The sequence below is a fragment of the Ascidiella aspersa genome, chromosome 2, assembly GCF_963924565.1.
Source record: "Ascidiella aspersa chromosome 2, kaAscAspe10.2, whole genome shotgun sequence".
NCBI classification, from domain to species: Eukaryota; Metazoa; Chordata; class Ascidiacea; order Phlebobranchia; family Ascidiidae; genus Ascidiella; species Ascidiella aspersa.
This window is the reverse complement of record NC_139448.1, coordinates 20,698,125-20,715,548: the sequence shown is the minus strand read 5'-3', so window position 1 is coordinate 20,715,548 and position 17,424 is coordinate 20,698,125. Positions and strand designations below refer to the sequence as shown.

The 17,424-nt window shown below is 35.3% G+C and overlaps 1 protein-coding gene and 1 pseudogene across 1 annotated transcript in view; both read right to left on the bottom strand.

Annotated features, from left to right (window-relative positions):
• Nucleotides 1–604: 604 nt before the first annotated feature.
• Nucleotides 605–17,424, bottom strand: part of LOC146164288 (growth factor receptor-bound protein 2-like) — a 28,637-nt gene continuing 11,817 nt past the window's right edge. The window contains exons 2-5 of the mRNA XM_083382670.1: nucleotides 17,137–17,234; nucleotides 6,755–6,880; nucleotides 4,814–4,976; nucleotides 605–2,507 (exon numbers count right to left, since the gene is read on the bottom strand). Coding sequence (XP_083238796.1) covers nucleotides 2,304–2,507; nucleotides 4,814–4,976; nucleotides 6,755–6,880; nucleotides 17,137–17,234 — 591 coding nt within the window. The 3' untranslated portion in view covers nucleotides 605–2,303. The remainder of the gene's footprint in view (nucleotides 2,508–4,813; nucleotides 4,977–6,754; nucleotides 6,881–17,136; nucleotides 17,235–17,424) is intronic.
• LOC146164289 (uncharacterized) lies at nucleotides 8,479–17,121 on the bottom strand (annotated as a pseudogene).

The window sequence follows — 17,424 nt, the reverse complement described above, 5'->3', positions numbered from 1 at the left end:
TTTACCTTCATTTTTTTTTCAAAAAAAGGCAGTATCAGTTTGTTCCGGTATTTTATGTTGTTATGTTCTACTTTGGCGTAAGAACACCTATGTTTAAGAACCACTGACCCAAACTATCGGTTTGTTGTTGCGAGTCATCAAACTTTCGAAAACGTGTAGCTAAAATTTCGATATAAGCTTATAGGCCAGTGGTTCTCAAACTTTTTCACCTTCCGGACCCCCCAAATACTGTACACTAATTACTCTTAACATCACGTTCGGTTCGGTACTCTTACGAACTATATTTAGTGTAAAATTACGAACTTTAAAATTCATTAAGTAAAATGTTCTTCCGACTAATATAATTTATTAGCCTATTAAAAATTGATGTTATACGTCGCCTTAACTGCCTTACAGACCCCAGTTTGAGAACCACTGATATAGACATGGATGAACCTACAATTTTACATGTAGAGATTTTAATAAAATACAATTAATTTGACACCTATCTTAGTAGAGTTTCCACAGAAAAGGGACACGATTTTAAACAGATGGTCTTATAGAAAATGCCCAAGTGCTTCATTATATCAATATTAATAAGTATCTGTACAAAACCAATTACGTATTGGACTTAAAAAAAAGAATAATTTATTGTACATTTTAATGGTGAAAAGCATTTTTCTAATACAACAACAAACCGATGGTCGTAGGGTAGCAACACGGCTAGGGATGTCCGATAATATCAGATGGGAGAAGGTACTTGATGCCGAGTGGTGTAGTATCGGTATTTGTCCGAAAATAGGGTGGTATTTTCGCCGATCCGATAGAAAATTAATCGTAGAGATTCTGCCTAGTTATCGTATGATCGTAGAGATTCTGCTTAGTAAAATATAATAATAGGTTAACAACATAATGTAACTAAACTTCCTAAGGCAAAGGTCAATTTCGGCCAGATAACCTGAAAAAAAAAGACATGTGAACGTCTATATATTTTGCTTGTGTAATAATAAAGACGCAATCTGCTATCGGATCGCGATTGATTTTGACCAAAATATCGGGTTGATGTATCGAGATAAAATGTCAAGTATCGGACATCCCTATAAATGCTTATATTTAACTTAAATTAGTTCTGCTGTGGATTTCTGGTTGAGAAGGGTTAATGTGTAGCTAACTTCTTCCAGAAGTCAAGCCTTTGCAATTACAACAAAAAATGTTCGTTTTGATTAATATCTAGTACATTTCATTTCACAAAAGAATTTTTTATCCAAAACAACAAAAACTGTGCAATTAACTCAACAAGTTTCGGCTGTTGATTTTAAGTAGCAAAGAGTAAATATGTAGCATTTTTTCAAGGAAACATATAGGAATTTTCACTATGTTTTACAACACAATCATAAGTACAATTTCTGTATCCACGTCCTATTTAGAGTAAAAATATTTTTAACTAACAATTAATTATTATTAATATACCAATAAGATCAGTGTTTCTCAACCTTTTTTGCGGCGACCTAAATATTAATCGTTAAGTATAACAGCAAATCATTGGCGATTTTTTGGCGATCTTTCTTTACTGAACGTTTTGTAAGCGAACATACCAAAGACATTAATAAGTTCGATTTTATTTATATTAGTCATGTTTTCGTATTGCTTACGCTATGTTTTAAATTACAGATAAATCTTGTAAAGAACGTATCGCAACAAATCTAACCATAAAAACTACTGCAGTCGGCGAACCAACGAAAACATACGGCGAGCTATGGGCTGAGAAACACTGATTTAGAGGACAAGTCCGTTTACATCAAAATGTTTTACGGTAGAAACAGTAAAACGGACATAAAAAAGTAGCATTAACAAAAATATAAAAACTTTTTAAACATTGCGAAATTGCAAAGCAACAATTTTTTACGATTTCAGTCAATTAGATTAAAACTAGTTCAATAAAAAGTGGTAAACCAAACGATTTTTAATCTCTTAACGCACACGTTTTTTTCAGCTGAGAAATATTGTTGAATTAAAAAAAAAAAAAAAATTAATGACATGTTTTAAATACCTTTAATAATGACAGCAGTAAAATACAATAGAAATGATAATGCTGTGTATAAAATAGATTCTAAGAAACTATAGCATATTGACACTGCAAGTCAGTATCTCGTAATTTTGATTGCTTGTGCTTTTTGTTACGAGAAAATGTATCCATTTAGTGTGTTGTCACATTTTTATATATAAAACCTTTTTTTTCAATGTAAGCAGTAATCGTATGTGGACATTATAAAACATAATTCATGAAAGAATTAAGTTAATTAATAGAAATAACGAAATTTAATTTAATATTCTAGCCCCATTTTTTGAGCAATGTTTGGTGGAACGTGCACGTGGTTTGAAGGAAAGATACCAGATCTTCCGTTAATGGTTCCCCGCCACCAGTTTTTGTCCATCCATTCGGTCACTGTGAGGATGTCGCCCTGGTGAAACTCGAGTTCTCCTGGTTCTTGGCGGTGAAAGTCATATGCAGCTTGTACCTTGAAGCACTATGGAATATGTTTTTTGTTAAACACCGTAAGAGTAACGCAAATAGTTAATATAGAATTAACCAATTTGACCAATTTATTGTTTTATGGGATTTTTCTGGCTTTCCTATATTGTTTTTTCCAAATATTTCTTGAATAGCCGGAATATGGTCCATTTTTCTGTCGTGGGGTATACTGGAGTTAATTCTACATTTTGTGCATGGTAACCTGGAGCAGCACACAATGTCAGCAAAACATTATAACATCTTTTTTTTATCGTGGATGATACAACATGATTAGTAATTTTGTATTTTTTTAGAACAGGGGTCCCTAAACAACAACCCAGGCAGATAATAAATATGCAGTCGAAATGTTGTTGGAAGCAGGTAAAAAATTGTACAACAGTTAAATAGGTATTTGGTTGTTAATTAGTAAAGATTTACCCGATCTTTAATCCTAAGTTTCTGCTGCAAACACAATCAGAAAAAAATAACTCAGTTTAGATTGTAAAAAAATTGTAAAATATTTCTGTTGTCCATCATTTTGCTAAGCTGATGTTCAATAAAGTTGCATACCATTGAGGTCACACAACTGCAGATGAATTGCCTAATTAGGATCTTAGAGTCAGTGTTACAATTTTTTATTTCGTTTAAAAAAAAAAAAAGATTGCAATTTTTCCAATCAAGGTGTCCGTTAGCTTTTAGTCAACAACAAAGGTGTGTATATTATAGTATACAAATTATCTATTTTGAACTATAACGTTTGACCATCTTAAAATCGTGATAGTATTGTAGCAAGTTTCAAAACACAGGAAAGGGATAGATTAAACTGTTAGGTATAAAAGGAAAGAATCAGGTAAGAAGATAAAAAGCTTCAAAATCATGGCGATAAATATGCATCTAAAATATTATGAAATTGTTATTTGTAAAACTGCACTTTTATTTCTATCTGCGGTTTCACAAAAAGAGCTTACCTAAGCTTACTTTGGCATAAAGCTGGGAGATCAAGATAAATTCTGAGTTTCTCATAAACTGTAAATGCTGGACTGAAACCCTTTGTTTTCTGGACTCAAGGTAAATTGAAGTGTCCATGGTCTAAGAGAGAGCCCCAGGATCACTACATAAATTACTATTTCTGCATAGTGATCATTTTAGGAAGGAATTTATTGATACAAGAAAAGTATGTGGATTGTTCTGACTCGGAGTCTGTCAGTCGTCCAGTGGCAATTTCATAAAAACAATAGATAAAACAGACATGCCAGAAAGTCTCCTCAGTAATTACAGTAGTAAAGATGATATGAATGTTGCCAACGTAACTTTTAAGGTGCTAAAAAAGATATGCTGCATAACGGCGATTATTTGAAGTATCCATGTTTCTTTGCCTGTGAGCTAGTCAAGGTAATAAAGAGTACTAATAACAAAAAGAATGATCTTTTGTAAAAAGCTTGCCGAAAACATGATAAACAAGTCTATGGCACATTAAAATGAAAATTGGTGATGCAATTTGTATAGTCACTAGATTTTTTTGTGCATTCCGAACAAAATTCCTGGTTTGAGTGAAGAAAAAGAGTAGGAATTTTCGATAGGCCACACATTGTTCAATTGAAATATCCACTTTTGGCTTTTTTTATATGAATTGACGGCTAGATGTTGATTTGTTACGGTTGTTTAAAGGATTTTCGGGGATCACAAAGGCATTTTTCAACTACAAAGACCTTGGAAAACAAATACCGACCAACTTCCAAGCTTTTTGGCCTGGATGCCTGAATATGGTGATTATTTTTTGACCTAAAAATGTGAAATTTTGACCTTAAAATATATTATTCTGACGAAATCTTTACCGATTAGAAATACATTTATTTAAACAAGATCTAGTTGTTTGAAGTACTGCATTAGCGTCTTGGCAACGACAACCACACAGTTTTGATGTTTTACTGACTTCGGGATGAAAATAAATTTCATTAGTAATCAAGTCAGTAGGGATACATTTTGAAGTATGAACTTTGGTATGGGGAATAGAGAATGTATTTTATGTTGACTATAAAAAACAAAAACAAAAAAGGTTTAAAAAGATGCAGTAAAAAACAACAAAAAATAAAAACCAAAAAATAAAAAAAATTCCAATTTGTTATTATCTTTTTGTAGTTAATTTTATTGAACAATACACCCTCAAAACTATTTTGCCATCCAACCCAAATACAAAATTTAATGACTAACTTTTTCAGCCACATAGCCATTACATGGCTATAGAAATCATTTTAAGATTTTGATCCTTAAAAACAAGTAAGACAAGGTTAAATAATCATCAACCAACACTACAATACTTACTTCTTCGGGAATATCAGAAAGCAAGATGGTTTGAGTTCTTGATATTGATTGTTCACGGTGGTAGGTGATAAGTTGATTAAGTGAATTGAATTTGACAACCCAAAGAAAATATTTTCCAGCTCCATCCCTTAGCACTTTAAAATGTTGAACGCCAGAACCATATCTAAAAGAAGTATCACCACATTATATGTAGTTTGAATTCAATATTTTTCTAAATACATTTTTAAATGGTCATTTGAGTCAGTTAAAGCCTGCTAAACATGATCTTTAATATTTTTTTTGTTCACAATTTTATGGAACTTAAAATACTATTCTTAAAGTTAAATGATGTGTTTGCCTAAGGAATGTATCAACTTTGCCATGTTTAGGTGATAAAATAGGGAGATGCTAAAGTACAAACTGGGGCCTGGGGGTGCACATGTCTGCTTTTTTACTCTAACACTGATACATAGAAAAAATGTAAAACTGTTTTTGGACGAACTCGTGTGCAAACATGGAGCGCAAAATCAGATTGATTCCGACTTTAAATTTTTTCGCAAAAAAAGGCACAAACACAACCAAAGGGTTGCGCAAATAAAATGTCTTTAACGTAACACTGCTGTAGGATGTATTATGATTAATGTCCCACCCCCAAAATAGGACTTATGCCTTATAAACATAAAAAATTCTTAGGGTGCCAAAATTAAAACAAACAATGGAGGTACGAATTTTTAAAAAATTAGTAAAAGACGGTTTGCTACAGGTAATAGGTGGTTGCAGGGATTATGTGTGATTTTTATTTCGGGGGATAACAATAAAAAAAATATTATTTTGGGTAGTATTTATTTAGCAATTATAGTATTTTTTCTTTTAGTTAGAGGGGTTTGTGCCTTCCATTAATTAAACCACCAATCATTTACAAGTAGTTGTTGTACTTGACAAAACTGGCATCTTCTCTTGGTTGGCTTAGCCGCTGACAAAACCAAAACATACTGCAAATTTTTCCACCGCAAAAGCAACATCCAAAATCGTAATAGTTGTTGAGTTCTTGTTCATTATGGAAATGCTGTGTTTTTCACCATATTTTGACCTTTATGGTCGTTTTCGTTTGGTCATACGCATATTAAGGTTAGTAAATAGGCGCAAAAAGAGTTTCCTGTTATTTTTTTTGTGTTATTCTATTAATAAATCAAGAAGCTGGCTCAACTCACGATTTGTGCATTTTTTTATGACTGCTAATATTAATCGTGTTAATAGGTTTGTGTGTTTATTGTGTAGACAGATGTGAGTAATGTTTTCTGGCGCTGGTCTAGAATCCTACCACAGTATTGAAATCACCGCAAGAAATTAAACTAATCCTTTTAAGGGTAAAATGAATTAAACATTAAAATAAATGAACAAATATTTTAATGGTAAAACTAAATACCATAATTTAAAGCTTTACCAAAAGACCATCATTGAAATGTATTCAAAAGTAAACTACTTTCTTGGGATTCTAAATTCATAGCTGAAGGCCAAATTTTCAGTCTATTTATATTTGTTGTTGATTAAAGTCGAAGGAAAGTAGTACATGCAAAATGCAGCCTAAACTAGTGTTCCGCTAAGTACAGACACGCCGTTTGTGAATTTCCGTCATATGTAATTGTTTTTCAATAACTTTACCTGTCTTAAGACTTCAGTGTGATACACAGTTGTTAGACAACAAATCAGCCGGTTTATTTACAAGCATGGATAAACAAAATGAGTTATGAGCTCATAACTAATTAACATTTTTAACTGAAATCTGTAAGCCAGTTAAATAAATAAATGATAGTCTAAACCAGTGGCTCGTAACCTTTTTGTTATTGAAACCCCCTTTTCAGTTACGCGACCCACCAATTTTGGCATCAAATTTCTTTTTCAGATTTTAGCAAACATTAAAATCAAATTCACAAACAAAGCAAAAAGTATAAGGTACATTACTTGACCGATAAAGAGAAATCTCCAGGCGAACTTTCACTCTCCCTGATTAAAAACGTCCCATCTGGATAGTTGGCTTTGTTTAGGGTTTGTTCCGCTTTGATTCGAGATATTTTACCAAAGTACCAACTGTCAAATAAAACAAAGTATTTAAACATATTATAATGATTGTATCAGTAACATTAAAATTAGTTAGTTTGTATAAAATGTTTCTAAACAAAGCTGTAACTGCCGTAATTAGCTTCTCAGCAGTGACATTGAGGGTGACAGTATTTGACCATCTTTGCGGCGAAAACTAGTCAATTGCTATATAAGTATCGACAACAACATGTATGCTTCATCAAGGTGATATATTGAAATCAGCACTCGGAGTCACAGGTACAAAAGATACATTCGACGTTCATACATGAGACCATACATGCGTTTTCTAAAAGAAAATAGAAACGGTTATAGAAATAATAACACTGGCGGTAAACAACAAGAGAAAACACTCACCGAATACTTGTGGCTTTAGTGAAACTTCACCGCGTATTAACAATTTAGTTACTTAATATTCATTTTAATTTCTAGGTAAAACATAAAGAATTACGGTTAACTTAACGTCATTAACAGTTATAACTGAGCTATGTGCAGTAAAACGAATTATTTGATTGTAAAGCACATGTTATTCAAAAGGCACAAACGAGTAAGATTTCTATTAATACAATTTTTTAAACAACATGGGGATGCGGCATTTCGCCGTAACATACCGGCCCCTTTAAGCATTGGTCGCTTGAAATGCTTAATAGAACATACTTAAAAGAATAGCATGCAACGAAGAGCGATAATGAACGAATATGATCAAGATTCAACCAAAAGGCACAACTTAGTAATTGGTCTTACAAGTACAGAATTTTGGGTTTGAATTTTAACACTTCGAACAATATTATTTTTATCAGGATACAATTCAATTATGCGTCCCATTTGCCAAACATTACAAGGCATATTATCAACAAGTAGCACGATATCATTCACATTAAGATTACAACATTTTTCAGTCCATTTTTGCCTCTGCTGGAGCAAAGGCAGGTACTCCTTTAACCACCTGGCCCAAAAGACATCTGCCAGGTATTGAACTTGCTTCTATCGTCTTCTGGAGTAGACATCCTTCTTGTCGAATAGACCGGGAGGCAATGGCACTTCCTTCAGGAGCAGGAGGTGATTGGGTGTCAGCACCTTCATATCCTTTGGATCATCGGAGACGGTGGTGAGAGGCCGACTGTTAATAATGCATTCAACCTCACACATGAGAGTAGGCAAACTTTTAACGGTTAAAGTTTGCTCTTTACAAATCCCACCAAGTATTTTTCTAACAGAGCGGATCTGCCGCTCCCACACACCACCATGATGTGATGCACTTGGGGTATTGAAGATCCAGTCAATCTTCTGTTGAAGTAGAAATCGGAGATCTGGGTGTTATTCCAGTTATTGATTGATTCACTGATACCCTCTCACCACCAACGAAATTGGAGCCATTGTCGGAACGAATTTGTTTAACTTGACCTCTGCGAGCAATAAATCTCCGCAGAGCATTAATAAAAGATGGAGTATCTAAGCTGAAAGCCAGCTCGATACGAATAGCTCTTATTGTAAGACATGTGAAAAGAACACCATACCTCTTGAGGTCGCTTCTTCCTCTGCGTACCATAAACGGCCCAAAACAGTCAACTCGAAGGGGGGTTACTCGAAGGGAGGTTAGAAGGGGGGTTAATTTGCAATAAGCCTTTCCTCGGGTATATCTGCCATCTTTTGGATGCTAGCTTTACTGTGTCTTTTGCGACAGTCCACACAGTCAGAAAGCACCTTTCGAACAACAGAGTTGGCTTTGGGAATCCACAGTCTTTCACGAATAAGTGAAAGAACATGTTGTCGACCAGCATGACCTGCGTCTTTATGTAGTTGTTTTACAATTAAATTCGTTACCGAGCAACTTGGGAGGATAATTTGGTGTTTAGCATCATATGGAATTACTGCAGATTGGAGCCGACCACCGACTCGCAGTAGACCATCTTGCAGGAAAGGGTCAAGCTTGACTAGATGACTTGATTTTTTAATTGATTTAAAACTAGATAAAAGTAGCATTTCATCTGAAAAGTGTTTTCTTTGTAAATGGAGAAAAATCAGCTTTTCGGCGTTACAGACTTCCTTAACAGACAGGCATTGTTAACAGCAGTTGCGGCTTTCTTTAGAATAGCATTTTTTAATCTTATAATCCATGAAAGTACTCTTTTCAATTTATTCCAGTTAGAAAAGCACTCACACAAATCATCCAAAAAGTGATTTCTGTTCTTTTTTATTTCAAAACAGAAGAGGATAGTTCGCTTGATTTCTGGGTTGTCATCAAACAGATCATGAACAAAATCTGGGGAAACTGGCCATTCAGATTCTGATTTCCATAAAAAACTAGGGCCATCCTTCCATCGGTTGCATTTTAAAAATCCATCGATAGACAGTCCTCTTGACGCATCATCGGCTGGGTTGAGATCGATAGGTACATACCTCCATTTCCATTGACACACTTCAGAGCAGTTTCTAATTTGTTGAACTCTGTTTGCAACAAAAGTGTGAAACGATTTGTCTTCATTCAGAATATAGCGCAGTACAGTTGTAATGTCGGTCCAGAACACAGATCTTGAATTGAGATCAGGAATTTGTAATTCCTTTTGCAGCACGTTATCAGATTTGACAGAGACTGTAGCAGTGCAAAGCTCTAAACGGGGAATAGTAATTGATTTCAGTGGGACAAGTCTTGTTTTGCCAAATACCATAGAGCAATGAATGTGGCCATAAACATCCACTATCCTTAAATACGAAACAGAACAATATGCTTCCACAGAAGCATCTGAAAAATGATGCAATTGAGCTTTGACCATCTTATTAAAGTCAGGTGGTTTGTAGCATCTTGGAATGCTAAACTTTTTCAGCAAGGGAATCTGTTGTAACCATTTAAGCAACTTCTTCTTTATCCAATCAGGAACTGGATCGTCCCAACCTAATTTCAGTTTGCACAAATTTTGAAGTAGCACTTTAACAGGTTGTACAACAGCAGCACCGAAACCTAAAGGGTCATATATTGAATTTGCAATGGAGAGAATCCCTCGGCGAGTGACAGGTTTCTCTTTAACTTTAACTCTAAAGCACAGTGTGTCTTCTTCTACATTCCAGAAAAGACCTTAAGCTCTTTCTGTTGGCAGGTTGTCGCTCGATAGGTCCAAATTTGTTGCCTCTTTAGACCACTCTTCTTTGGGAATTGATTGAAGGACTTTCCTGTTGTTACTTATCCATTTGGTCAATATGAAACCATCTCTAGCAAGTAGCACTCGGAGCTCTTTGACAAGCTGCATTGCACTTTTCACAGTTGGTGTTGAGGTAAGACAGTCGTCTACATAGAAACAGTTTTGTACAGTATCCACAGTGACAGCATCAAAATCTAATTTGTTATCTTCTGCAGTACGTTTTAAAGCAAAATATGCACAGCTTGGAGAACAAACCGTACCAAATAAGTACACAGCCATTCTGTATTCTTGGAGTTCATTTTCAAGGTTACCATCCTGCCACCACAGGAATCTGAACATATCACGGTCAGCGGCTGGAACCTTGACTTGATGGAACATAGCTTGGATGTCTCCTTGAACTGCAATTAAATCACGACGGAAGCGAAACAGGACACCTATTAATTTTTTTGTGATGTCCGGCCCCTGTAGGAGATTGTCATTTAAACTAATTCCTTTAAATTTAGCAGAGCAATCAAAAACGACTCTTATTTTTATCAAAAACGACTCTTATTTTTCCAGGTTTTTCAGGATGGTACACACCATGATGAGGAATATACCACGTTCTACCTGGCGGTCCATCTGTATTCAAAACACTTTCCGCATACCCTTTGTTTATCATGTCATCCATGAAGGCCTTATAATCTTTAAATAAATTATCATTTTTTTAAAACGATGCTTAAGTATGCAGCTCTTTGTTTTGCTTGAACTTTGTTATGCGGCAAATGCAAATTTACATTTCGCACAGGTAATCCAATTTCATAATGTTGGTCATCTAGATGTCGGATTGAACTGTTGACCGATTTCATAAAACGGACTTGATCCACAGACAATTCATCCTTTGAATTGGTTATAGAATCAACAACATCAGCACACATCCTGCACATTAGGTGTACGGCTGTTTTGACAAAGAAGTTCTTGGTTTCGCTTCGTAAACTTGCTTTGCTTGGGCAGTTGACAATCCAGCCTACTACTGTTTTGATAGCATAGTAGCCAGAGGGCCCTTTTAGGATTTTTTGTGGCTGTAAAACTTTTACATTATCATTCCCAATTAGCAAACCTACTTCCACATTTGTTTTTGGTATACATACATCCTTGAATTCTGGAAACTGATCCACATCTTCTTGACTTGGCACATTGGCAGGGGAAACAGGCAACTGACTGTTTGAATACAGAGGATTTAGCTTTATACAATTTGATTCTGCAAAATCTAGCAATTCTAAATTTTTTACAACTTTTGTCCTTCTATTTTCACGATTTTGATTAATGGTGACCATACAAATGTTAGTCTCTGGGCACTTGGGTATTTGTAACTTCTTAATTAAACTCTCAGTCACAAAGGAATTTGTGCTTCCTGTATCCAAGAAGGCATTAGTTACTAAAGTACGGTTACTTCCCTTTAGGCGAATTTTGACAGGAACAATTGGTAGCAAACCTCCCTTTTCCTTTTCCAGATTTACCATACCATTATGAATTTCCACTGGTCTTTCTTTACTATCTTGTTGCACATTTTCAACTGGATGTAGCAAAGTTGTATGGCGTTTCCTGACTTCTTGCATGGTTCTTTTCTCTTACATTGTTGAGCCCAATGTCCTTTTTCTAGACAGGCAAGGCACAGCTGGTTTTTGTCAACAAATTCTCTTCGCTTCTGGTAAGTTAGTTCCCTAAATAGTTTACACTGATTCAGGTAATGATTTTCTTTACAAATTAGACAAACAGGCTTATGTGTTACAGGGGATTGCGTTGGAACTTGTGTTGCAAAAGTAACACTTTTTGGCTTGGTTTGCTTCACTGCACTTTGGTCGTGCCTTGATTGCTTAGTTGCACTTTGGAAGTGCCTTTGCCTTGAAGTGTCACAGAAAATGTTGGTGCATTCCCTTGTTTTCATATTAACAAAATCTGACAGGTCTTGAATTGTGACATCTCTGCCTTCTTTTGTTATTATAACATCTACTCTATGATACCAACCTTGAAGCCAAGGCTATGGGAGACGTTTCATTATTTGTTCAATTATACACATATTGTTCATTTGACTAAGACAGTTTATTCCTTCCAATGTACAAATGCAAGAGGTTAGTTTGGCATCAAATTTCATGAGAGAATCGTGGTAGTTTTGGTTAAGTGTATGTCCATCAGTAACTTCTGCAAGACAGGCTGTGGCAATTTTATATTTGTGGCCAAACCTATCTTTTAACAACTGTCTTGCCTTTTTATAGCCAGTTTCAGGTGACTGGTGTTGGCGGCAGCCTTTCAAAAGGTCTCTTGGAATGCCTTTTACATGTTCTAACAAAAAGTAGAGCTTCATCTTTGGGTCAGGTACATTGCTATCAATTAGAGTATCAAATGCATCCATAAATTGGCAGAATTTCACAGGATTTCCATCAAAGATGGGACATTCTTTAGTATAATCAATTGGCGGTTTGATAATTATAGGTGGTAAGGTATTATTAGAAAATGATGGGTTCGGGGGTTGTATTGGTTGAGGTGCAGATTGCATTGGGAAAGTGGGTAAACAATTAGAATTTGACAGGTTTTGAGTTAAATTAATTGGGTTAGTTATGGTTGATGAAGAGGGCATGGTTTTAGGGTTACAGGTAACATTGGTATTAATAACATTGGTATTAAATTCAGATTTCAACTTTTCTTGTTCAAGACGCCTCTGGTTTGAATTTGAGTCTGGTTTGAATTTGTTGTTGTTTAAGCTCAGCCATTTTTTTTTGTGATGCTAAGCAAGACAGCAAAATGACTCTTCTCTCACTTGGGTTCATTTGAGAGGAACTATAACTTTCATGACTTGTATGAGAAGAGCGAGATTTGGAATGGCTTGTTTTAGAGGATCTTGAGCGAGTTTTATGACTTCTTTTAGTGTTGCAACTGGAAACATTGTCTATTGCCCTAGATGTTTGAGGTTGCATTCTACCCTCATGCATGAGCTTAGACATTGAACGAGTGACTATTACTTGTGTTAATGCTGGTGCCTTAGATTTAGATGAGGTTAAGGGTCCCACTTGGGTTTCTGAAAACTGTTCTTCTTGAACTTGTGTGTTATCAGAATTGGTTTGTGGAACTGTATTAGTTACATCTATAGTGGCTTGTTTAGCAGTTGGTTGTAATAAATCACTTTCAATACCAGGCTTGTTTTGGCAGAAAAACTCATTTCTCCATCCGATGCCATCTTGTTAATTGATAAATTAATTACTTGACTATGCTTCTTAATGAAGTATTCAAAAACCGAAATTTGTAACTGCCGTAATTAGCTTCTCAGCAGTTACATTGAGGGTGACAGTATTTGACCATCTTTGCGGCGAAAACTAGTCAATTGCTATATAAGTATCGACAACAACATGTATGCTTCATCAAGGTGATATATTGAAATCAGCACTCGGAGTCACAGATACAAAAGATACATTCAACGTTCATACATGAGACCATACATGCGTTTTCTAAAAGAAAATAGAAACGGTTATAGAAATAATAACACTGGCGGTAAACAACAAGAGAAAACACTCACCGAATACTTGTGGCTTTAGTGAAACTTCACCGCGTATTAACAATTTAGTTACTTAATATTCATTTTAATTTCTAGGTAAAACATAAAGAATTACGGTTAACTTAGTTTACACCAGAAGAGCGATTTATATTTATTGATATGTTGCCTGGTGGAGAGCTCAAAAATAACACAGGTTTGGTAATTCAACGGGCGGACAAAGGTAATGTTACAGTTGTTATGGATAAATCTGAGTACGATAATAAACTTCACAATATGTTGGCAGACAGGGACACTTACTGTCCTGTTACGGTTAATCCCACTAAAGGTATAGAAAAACAACTTAACAGGTACATGCAACGGCTGAAGAAAGAAGAGAAGGTGAACTAACTATGAATGGAACCTTCTCAAAAGTTCTGATGCTACATCACCATTACTCTATGGGTTACCCAAAATACACAAACCGGAAATCCCGCTTAGGCCTATTGTTTCATTCATTGGGTCCCCCACGTATAACTTAGCTAAACGTATTTCTTTAATTTTATCCCCTCTTTTAGGTCAAACAGAATATCATGTTAAAAACTCGATTGGTTTCGTTGAAGAAATTACAAATTTTCAAATAAAAGAAGATGAAAGCATGGTCTCGTTCGACGTTACCTCCCTGTTCACCAATGTCCCCGCTAACCTGGCTATACAAGTAGCTAAAGAACGTCTTAACCAAGACAACACACTGGAAAACAGGACTAAGTTTAATATTAATGACATACTTAAAGGGTTAACTATATGCCTAGAATCTACATACCTTAAATTAAAAGGAAAACATTACAAACAGATATTTGGAACAGCTATGGGATCACCGGTTTCAGTAACTGTGGCAAACTTGGTTATGGAGGACATCGAACAACGGGCCATGAATTCATTCCATACCCCCCCGCGAATGTGGCGAAGATACGTAGATGATACGTTTGTCATAATAAAAACAAACTTGATACAGCAGTTCCTGGACCACTTGAACAGCTTGGAACTTACCATTAAATTCACTATGGAAACAGAGAACAAATGCTCAATTTCATTCTTGGATTCATTAATCACTCGTAACCGGTCAGGAAAATTATCTTCCAAGGTATTTAGAAAATTAACACATTCAGATCGCTACTTGAATTTCAGATCAGACCACCCTTTACAACACAAACGCTCGGTTGTGAGTTCCTTGCTACACCGAGCTTCAAAACTTTGCAGTAACTATCAGGACAAGGCAACGAAATTAAACATGTTAAGGCCATGCGATTAAACGGATACCCCGACTGGTCGTTCAAACCTCGTAACAAAACCAACCATTTAACATCTAAACCAGAATCTAAAGGTCTGGCCATTTTCCCTACATTCCAGGTCTGGGAGAAAAATTAAAACGCATTTTGAAGGGCCACCACATCTCTACAGCTTTTAAACCAGCCAGAAAAATTGGAAATATTTTACCTTCAACTAAAGATCCAGTCAAACCAGAAAAACGTCAAGGGGCAGTTTATGAGATTCCCTGTGGAGGTTGTTCAGCAACATACATAGGGGAAACTAAACGTTCCTTTCATACCAGGAAACTCGAACACATGCATGATGTCCGCCACGAAAAGGCATCCCGGTCAGCTCTGGCAGAGCATGCGGTTGAACTCCGACACGGAATTGATTGGGATAACTGTAAAATTCTAGACTGGGAACCGCACTATTACAAAAGACGGTTCATTGAATCATTCCGGATTGACAAATCTAACACCAGGAATAAAAAGGATTCATGATATCCGGCAATCTACTCGCCGTTGTAGCTATACGCAATAGCTGATAAACGCCCGTTGTCCGACGGCGCAGTTCTGCACCGGATGACTCCGGCGCGTCACAGCTTATCGCATACTTCAGCGACGTCTAGAATTATTAATTTTAATCTACGTTTTTACAATTTTTTACTTCTCAGTATATAATATGGCTAACGCACTCTCGTTTTAATTATTAACCCTGATGAGGTCAGCTGGTATCTGCTGCCGAAACGTCGGTTTATACTTCGTTTACACCAGAAGAGCGATTTATATTTATTAAAACTTCTATGTTTAAGAACAAAATTTAAGTAGAGTTTTTGGTAGTGCGATTTTATGGTACTGGGATTACGTATTTGCTTTAAGGTTTTCTGTTTGTAAGTGGTTCCAAAATTGCATTTTGGTTATATAGTTGTTACATTGTATAAAAAACTGTAAAAATAGTAATTTAATCCCATAAGACAAAGAATTGAATTTGTTTTTTAAAAAATGCTTTTTGGTTACATACTTTGTTGCATTGTATAAAAAACTTTAAGCGCAGTTACCTGCGTTGAAATAAAATTTAAATTAGGTATAGTGCCTTAATTAAAATATTTTTTTACTCAAGTTGGACACAGTTTGTTACCGGGATTACATATTTGCTTTTTTACATATGTGAGTGGTTCCCTATTGATATATGTCATGGTTTTTCGTTATGTAAAAGATGTTTGACAGATTTAGATGTTGGGTATTTAGTCGTTCTATTTCAAATAAGCACACAATATTTCAATTTGGCTACATATTACTGTTTTAACTAAATGTCAAACAATTAAAAGTTTCACGAAGTCATGCAGATGAATGCAATCATTTATAACACAGCGTCCGATTAAATCCGCTTTCACACAGGCTAAAGGGTGTGACTCCATTTGTGGAGAAGCATTTATTCAACAAATTTCAGGCACAATCAGTGAAAAATAGTCAAGGGACGATCAACACATATGCTGCATAACAATTAACGATTAGCGAAATTAAAATGTTTATTTAGGGAAAATTAAAATGTTTACCACTTTTCACACTATTTAAGCACTCAAGCCAGGATACGCTATCCGCAACATTACTTTTTAGTAACGTGGTAAATAAGCTTTAAAAATCATCAGCAAAACACGCTGCTCAAGCAAATGAATACAACATAATATGAGATAATTATTAAGAGACCAGCTTGATGGAATCTTACATTTTGTTTAACCTATACCTAAAAAATGATTTGATCCTTGAAATACGAGTTTTTTATGGACAAAGCGCGCCTTTGCCAACATGTAGGGCCTAATATTGTTTCTTCTTTCAAGAGAGCCACATCCAACTTCAATTGTGAAAAGTATTTACCCGACCCTTTTTACATACAATACGGAACATTACTTTCGGTTACATGTTAAATTACACATTTATTTACACTTACAAGGAAATGGTACACCATTACGGTGGTGATCAACAATCAACAGTTTGATGGCTTCATACAGTTTTAACCACGCAAAATCGGGGCATTGCACCAATGCACATAATATATCGAGCTTAGAGCAAAAAGCTGCATATTATTGTTACAAGTAAATACCCTATTTAAACTCCCGGGGCAAGGCCAGGTATTCCGTCTAGTTTCAAAATATATTGTTTGAGATTTATTTAATTCGACAAATGTATTGTACAAACAAACGAGTAGAGCCTCAATCCATTGTGTCTAGTTAATTTAATTAGGTTGTCATATACTGACATCATGTAACATAAAATTTCATATACTGTTACTTCACTTACTCATGTGGTTTAAACTCAATATAGTTCTTCGGAATAAGACCATATTGCGCTGCTAATTCTGCTCGGCACCAGTTGCGATCATCATCAAAGTTTAACACCTATGTGCAAGCAAAAAAATAGTTTGTATTAAAATGAATTCACAATGTGCAATATTGCATCCTGGCCGAAAATTTATGAAATCAATAAATTTATAAAATATTTTTACTGCAAAACGATTTTAAAATTATTTTGCATAGTCTTAACAAAGCCAGTGTATAAGAAAATGAAACCTTGGCAACTACCCCTTTC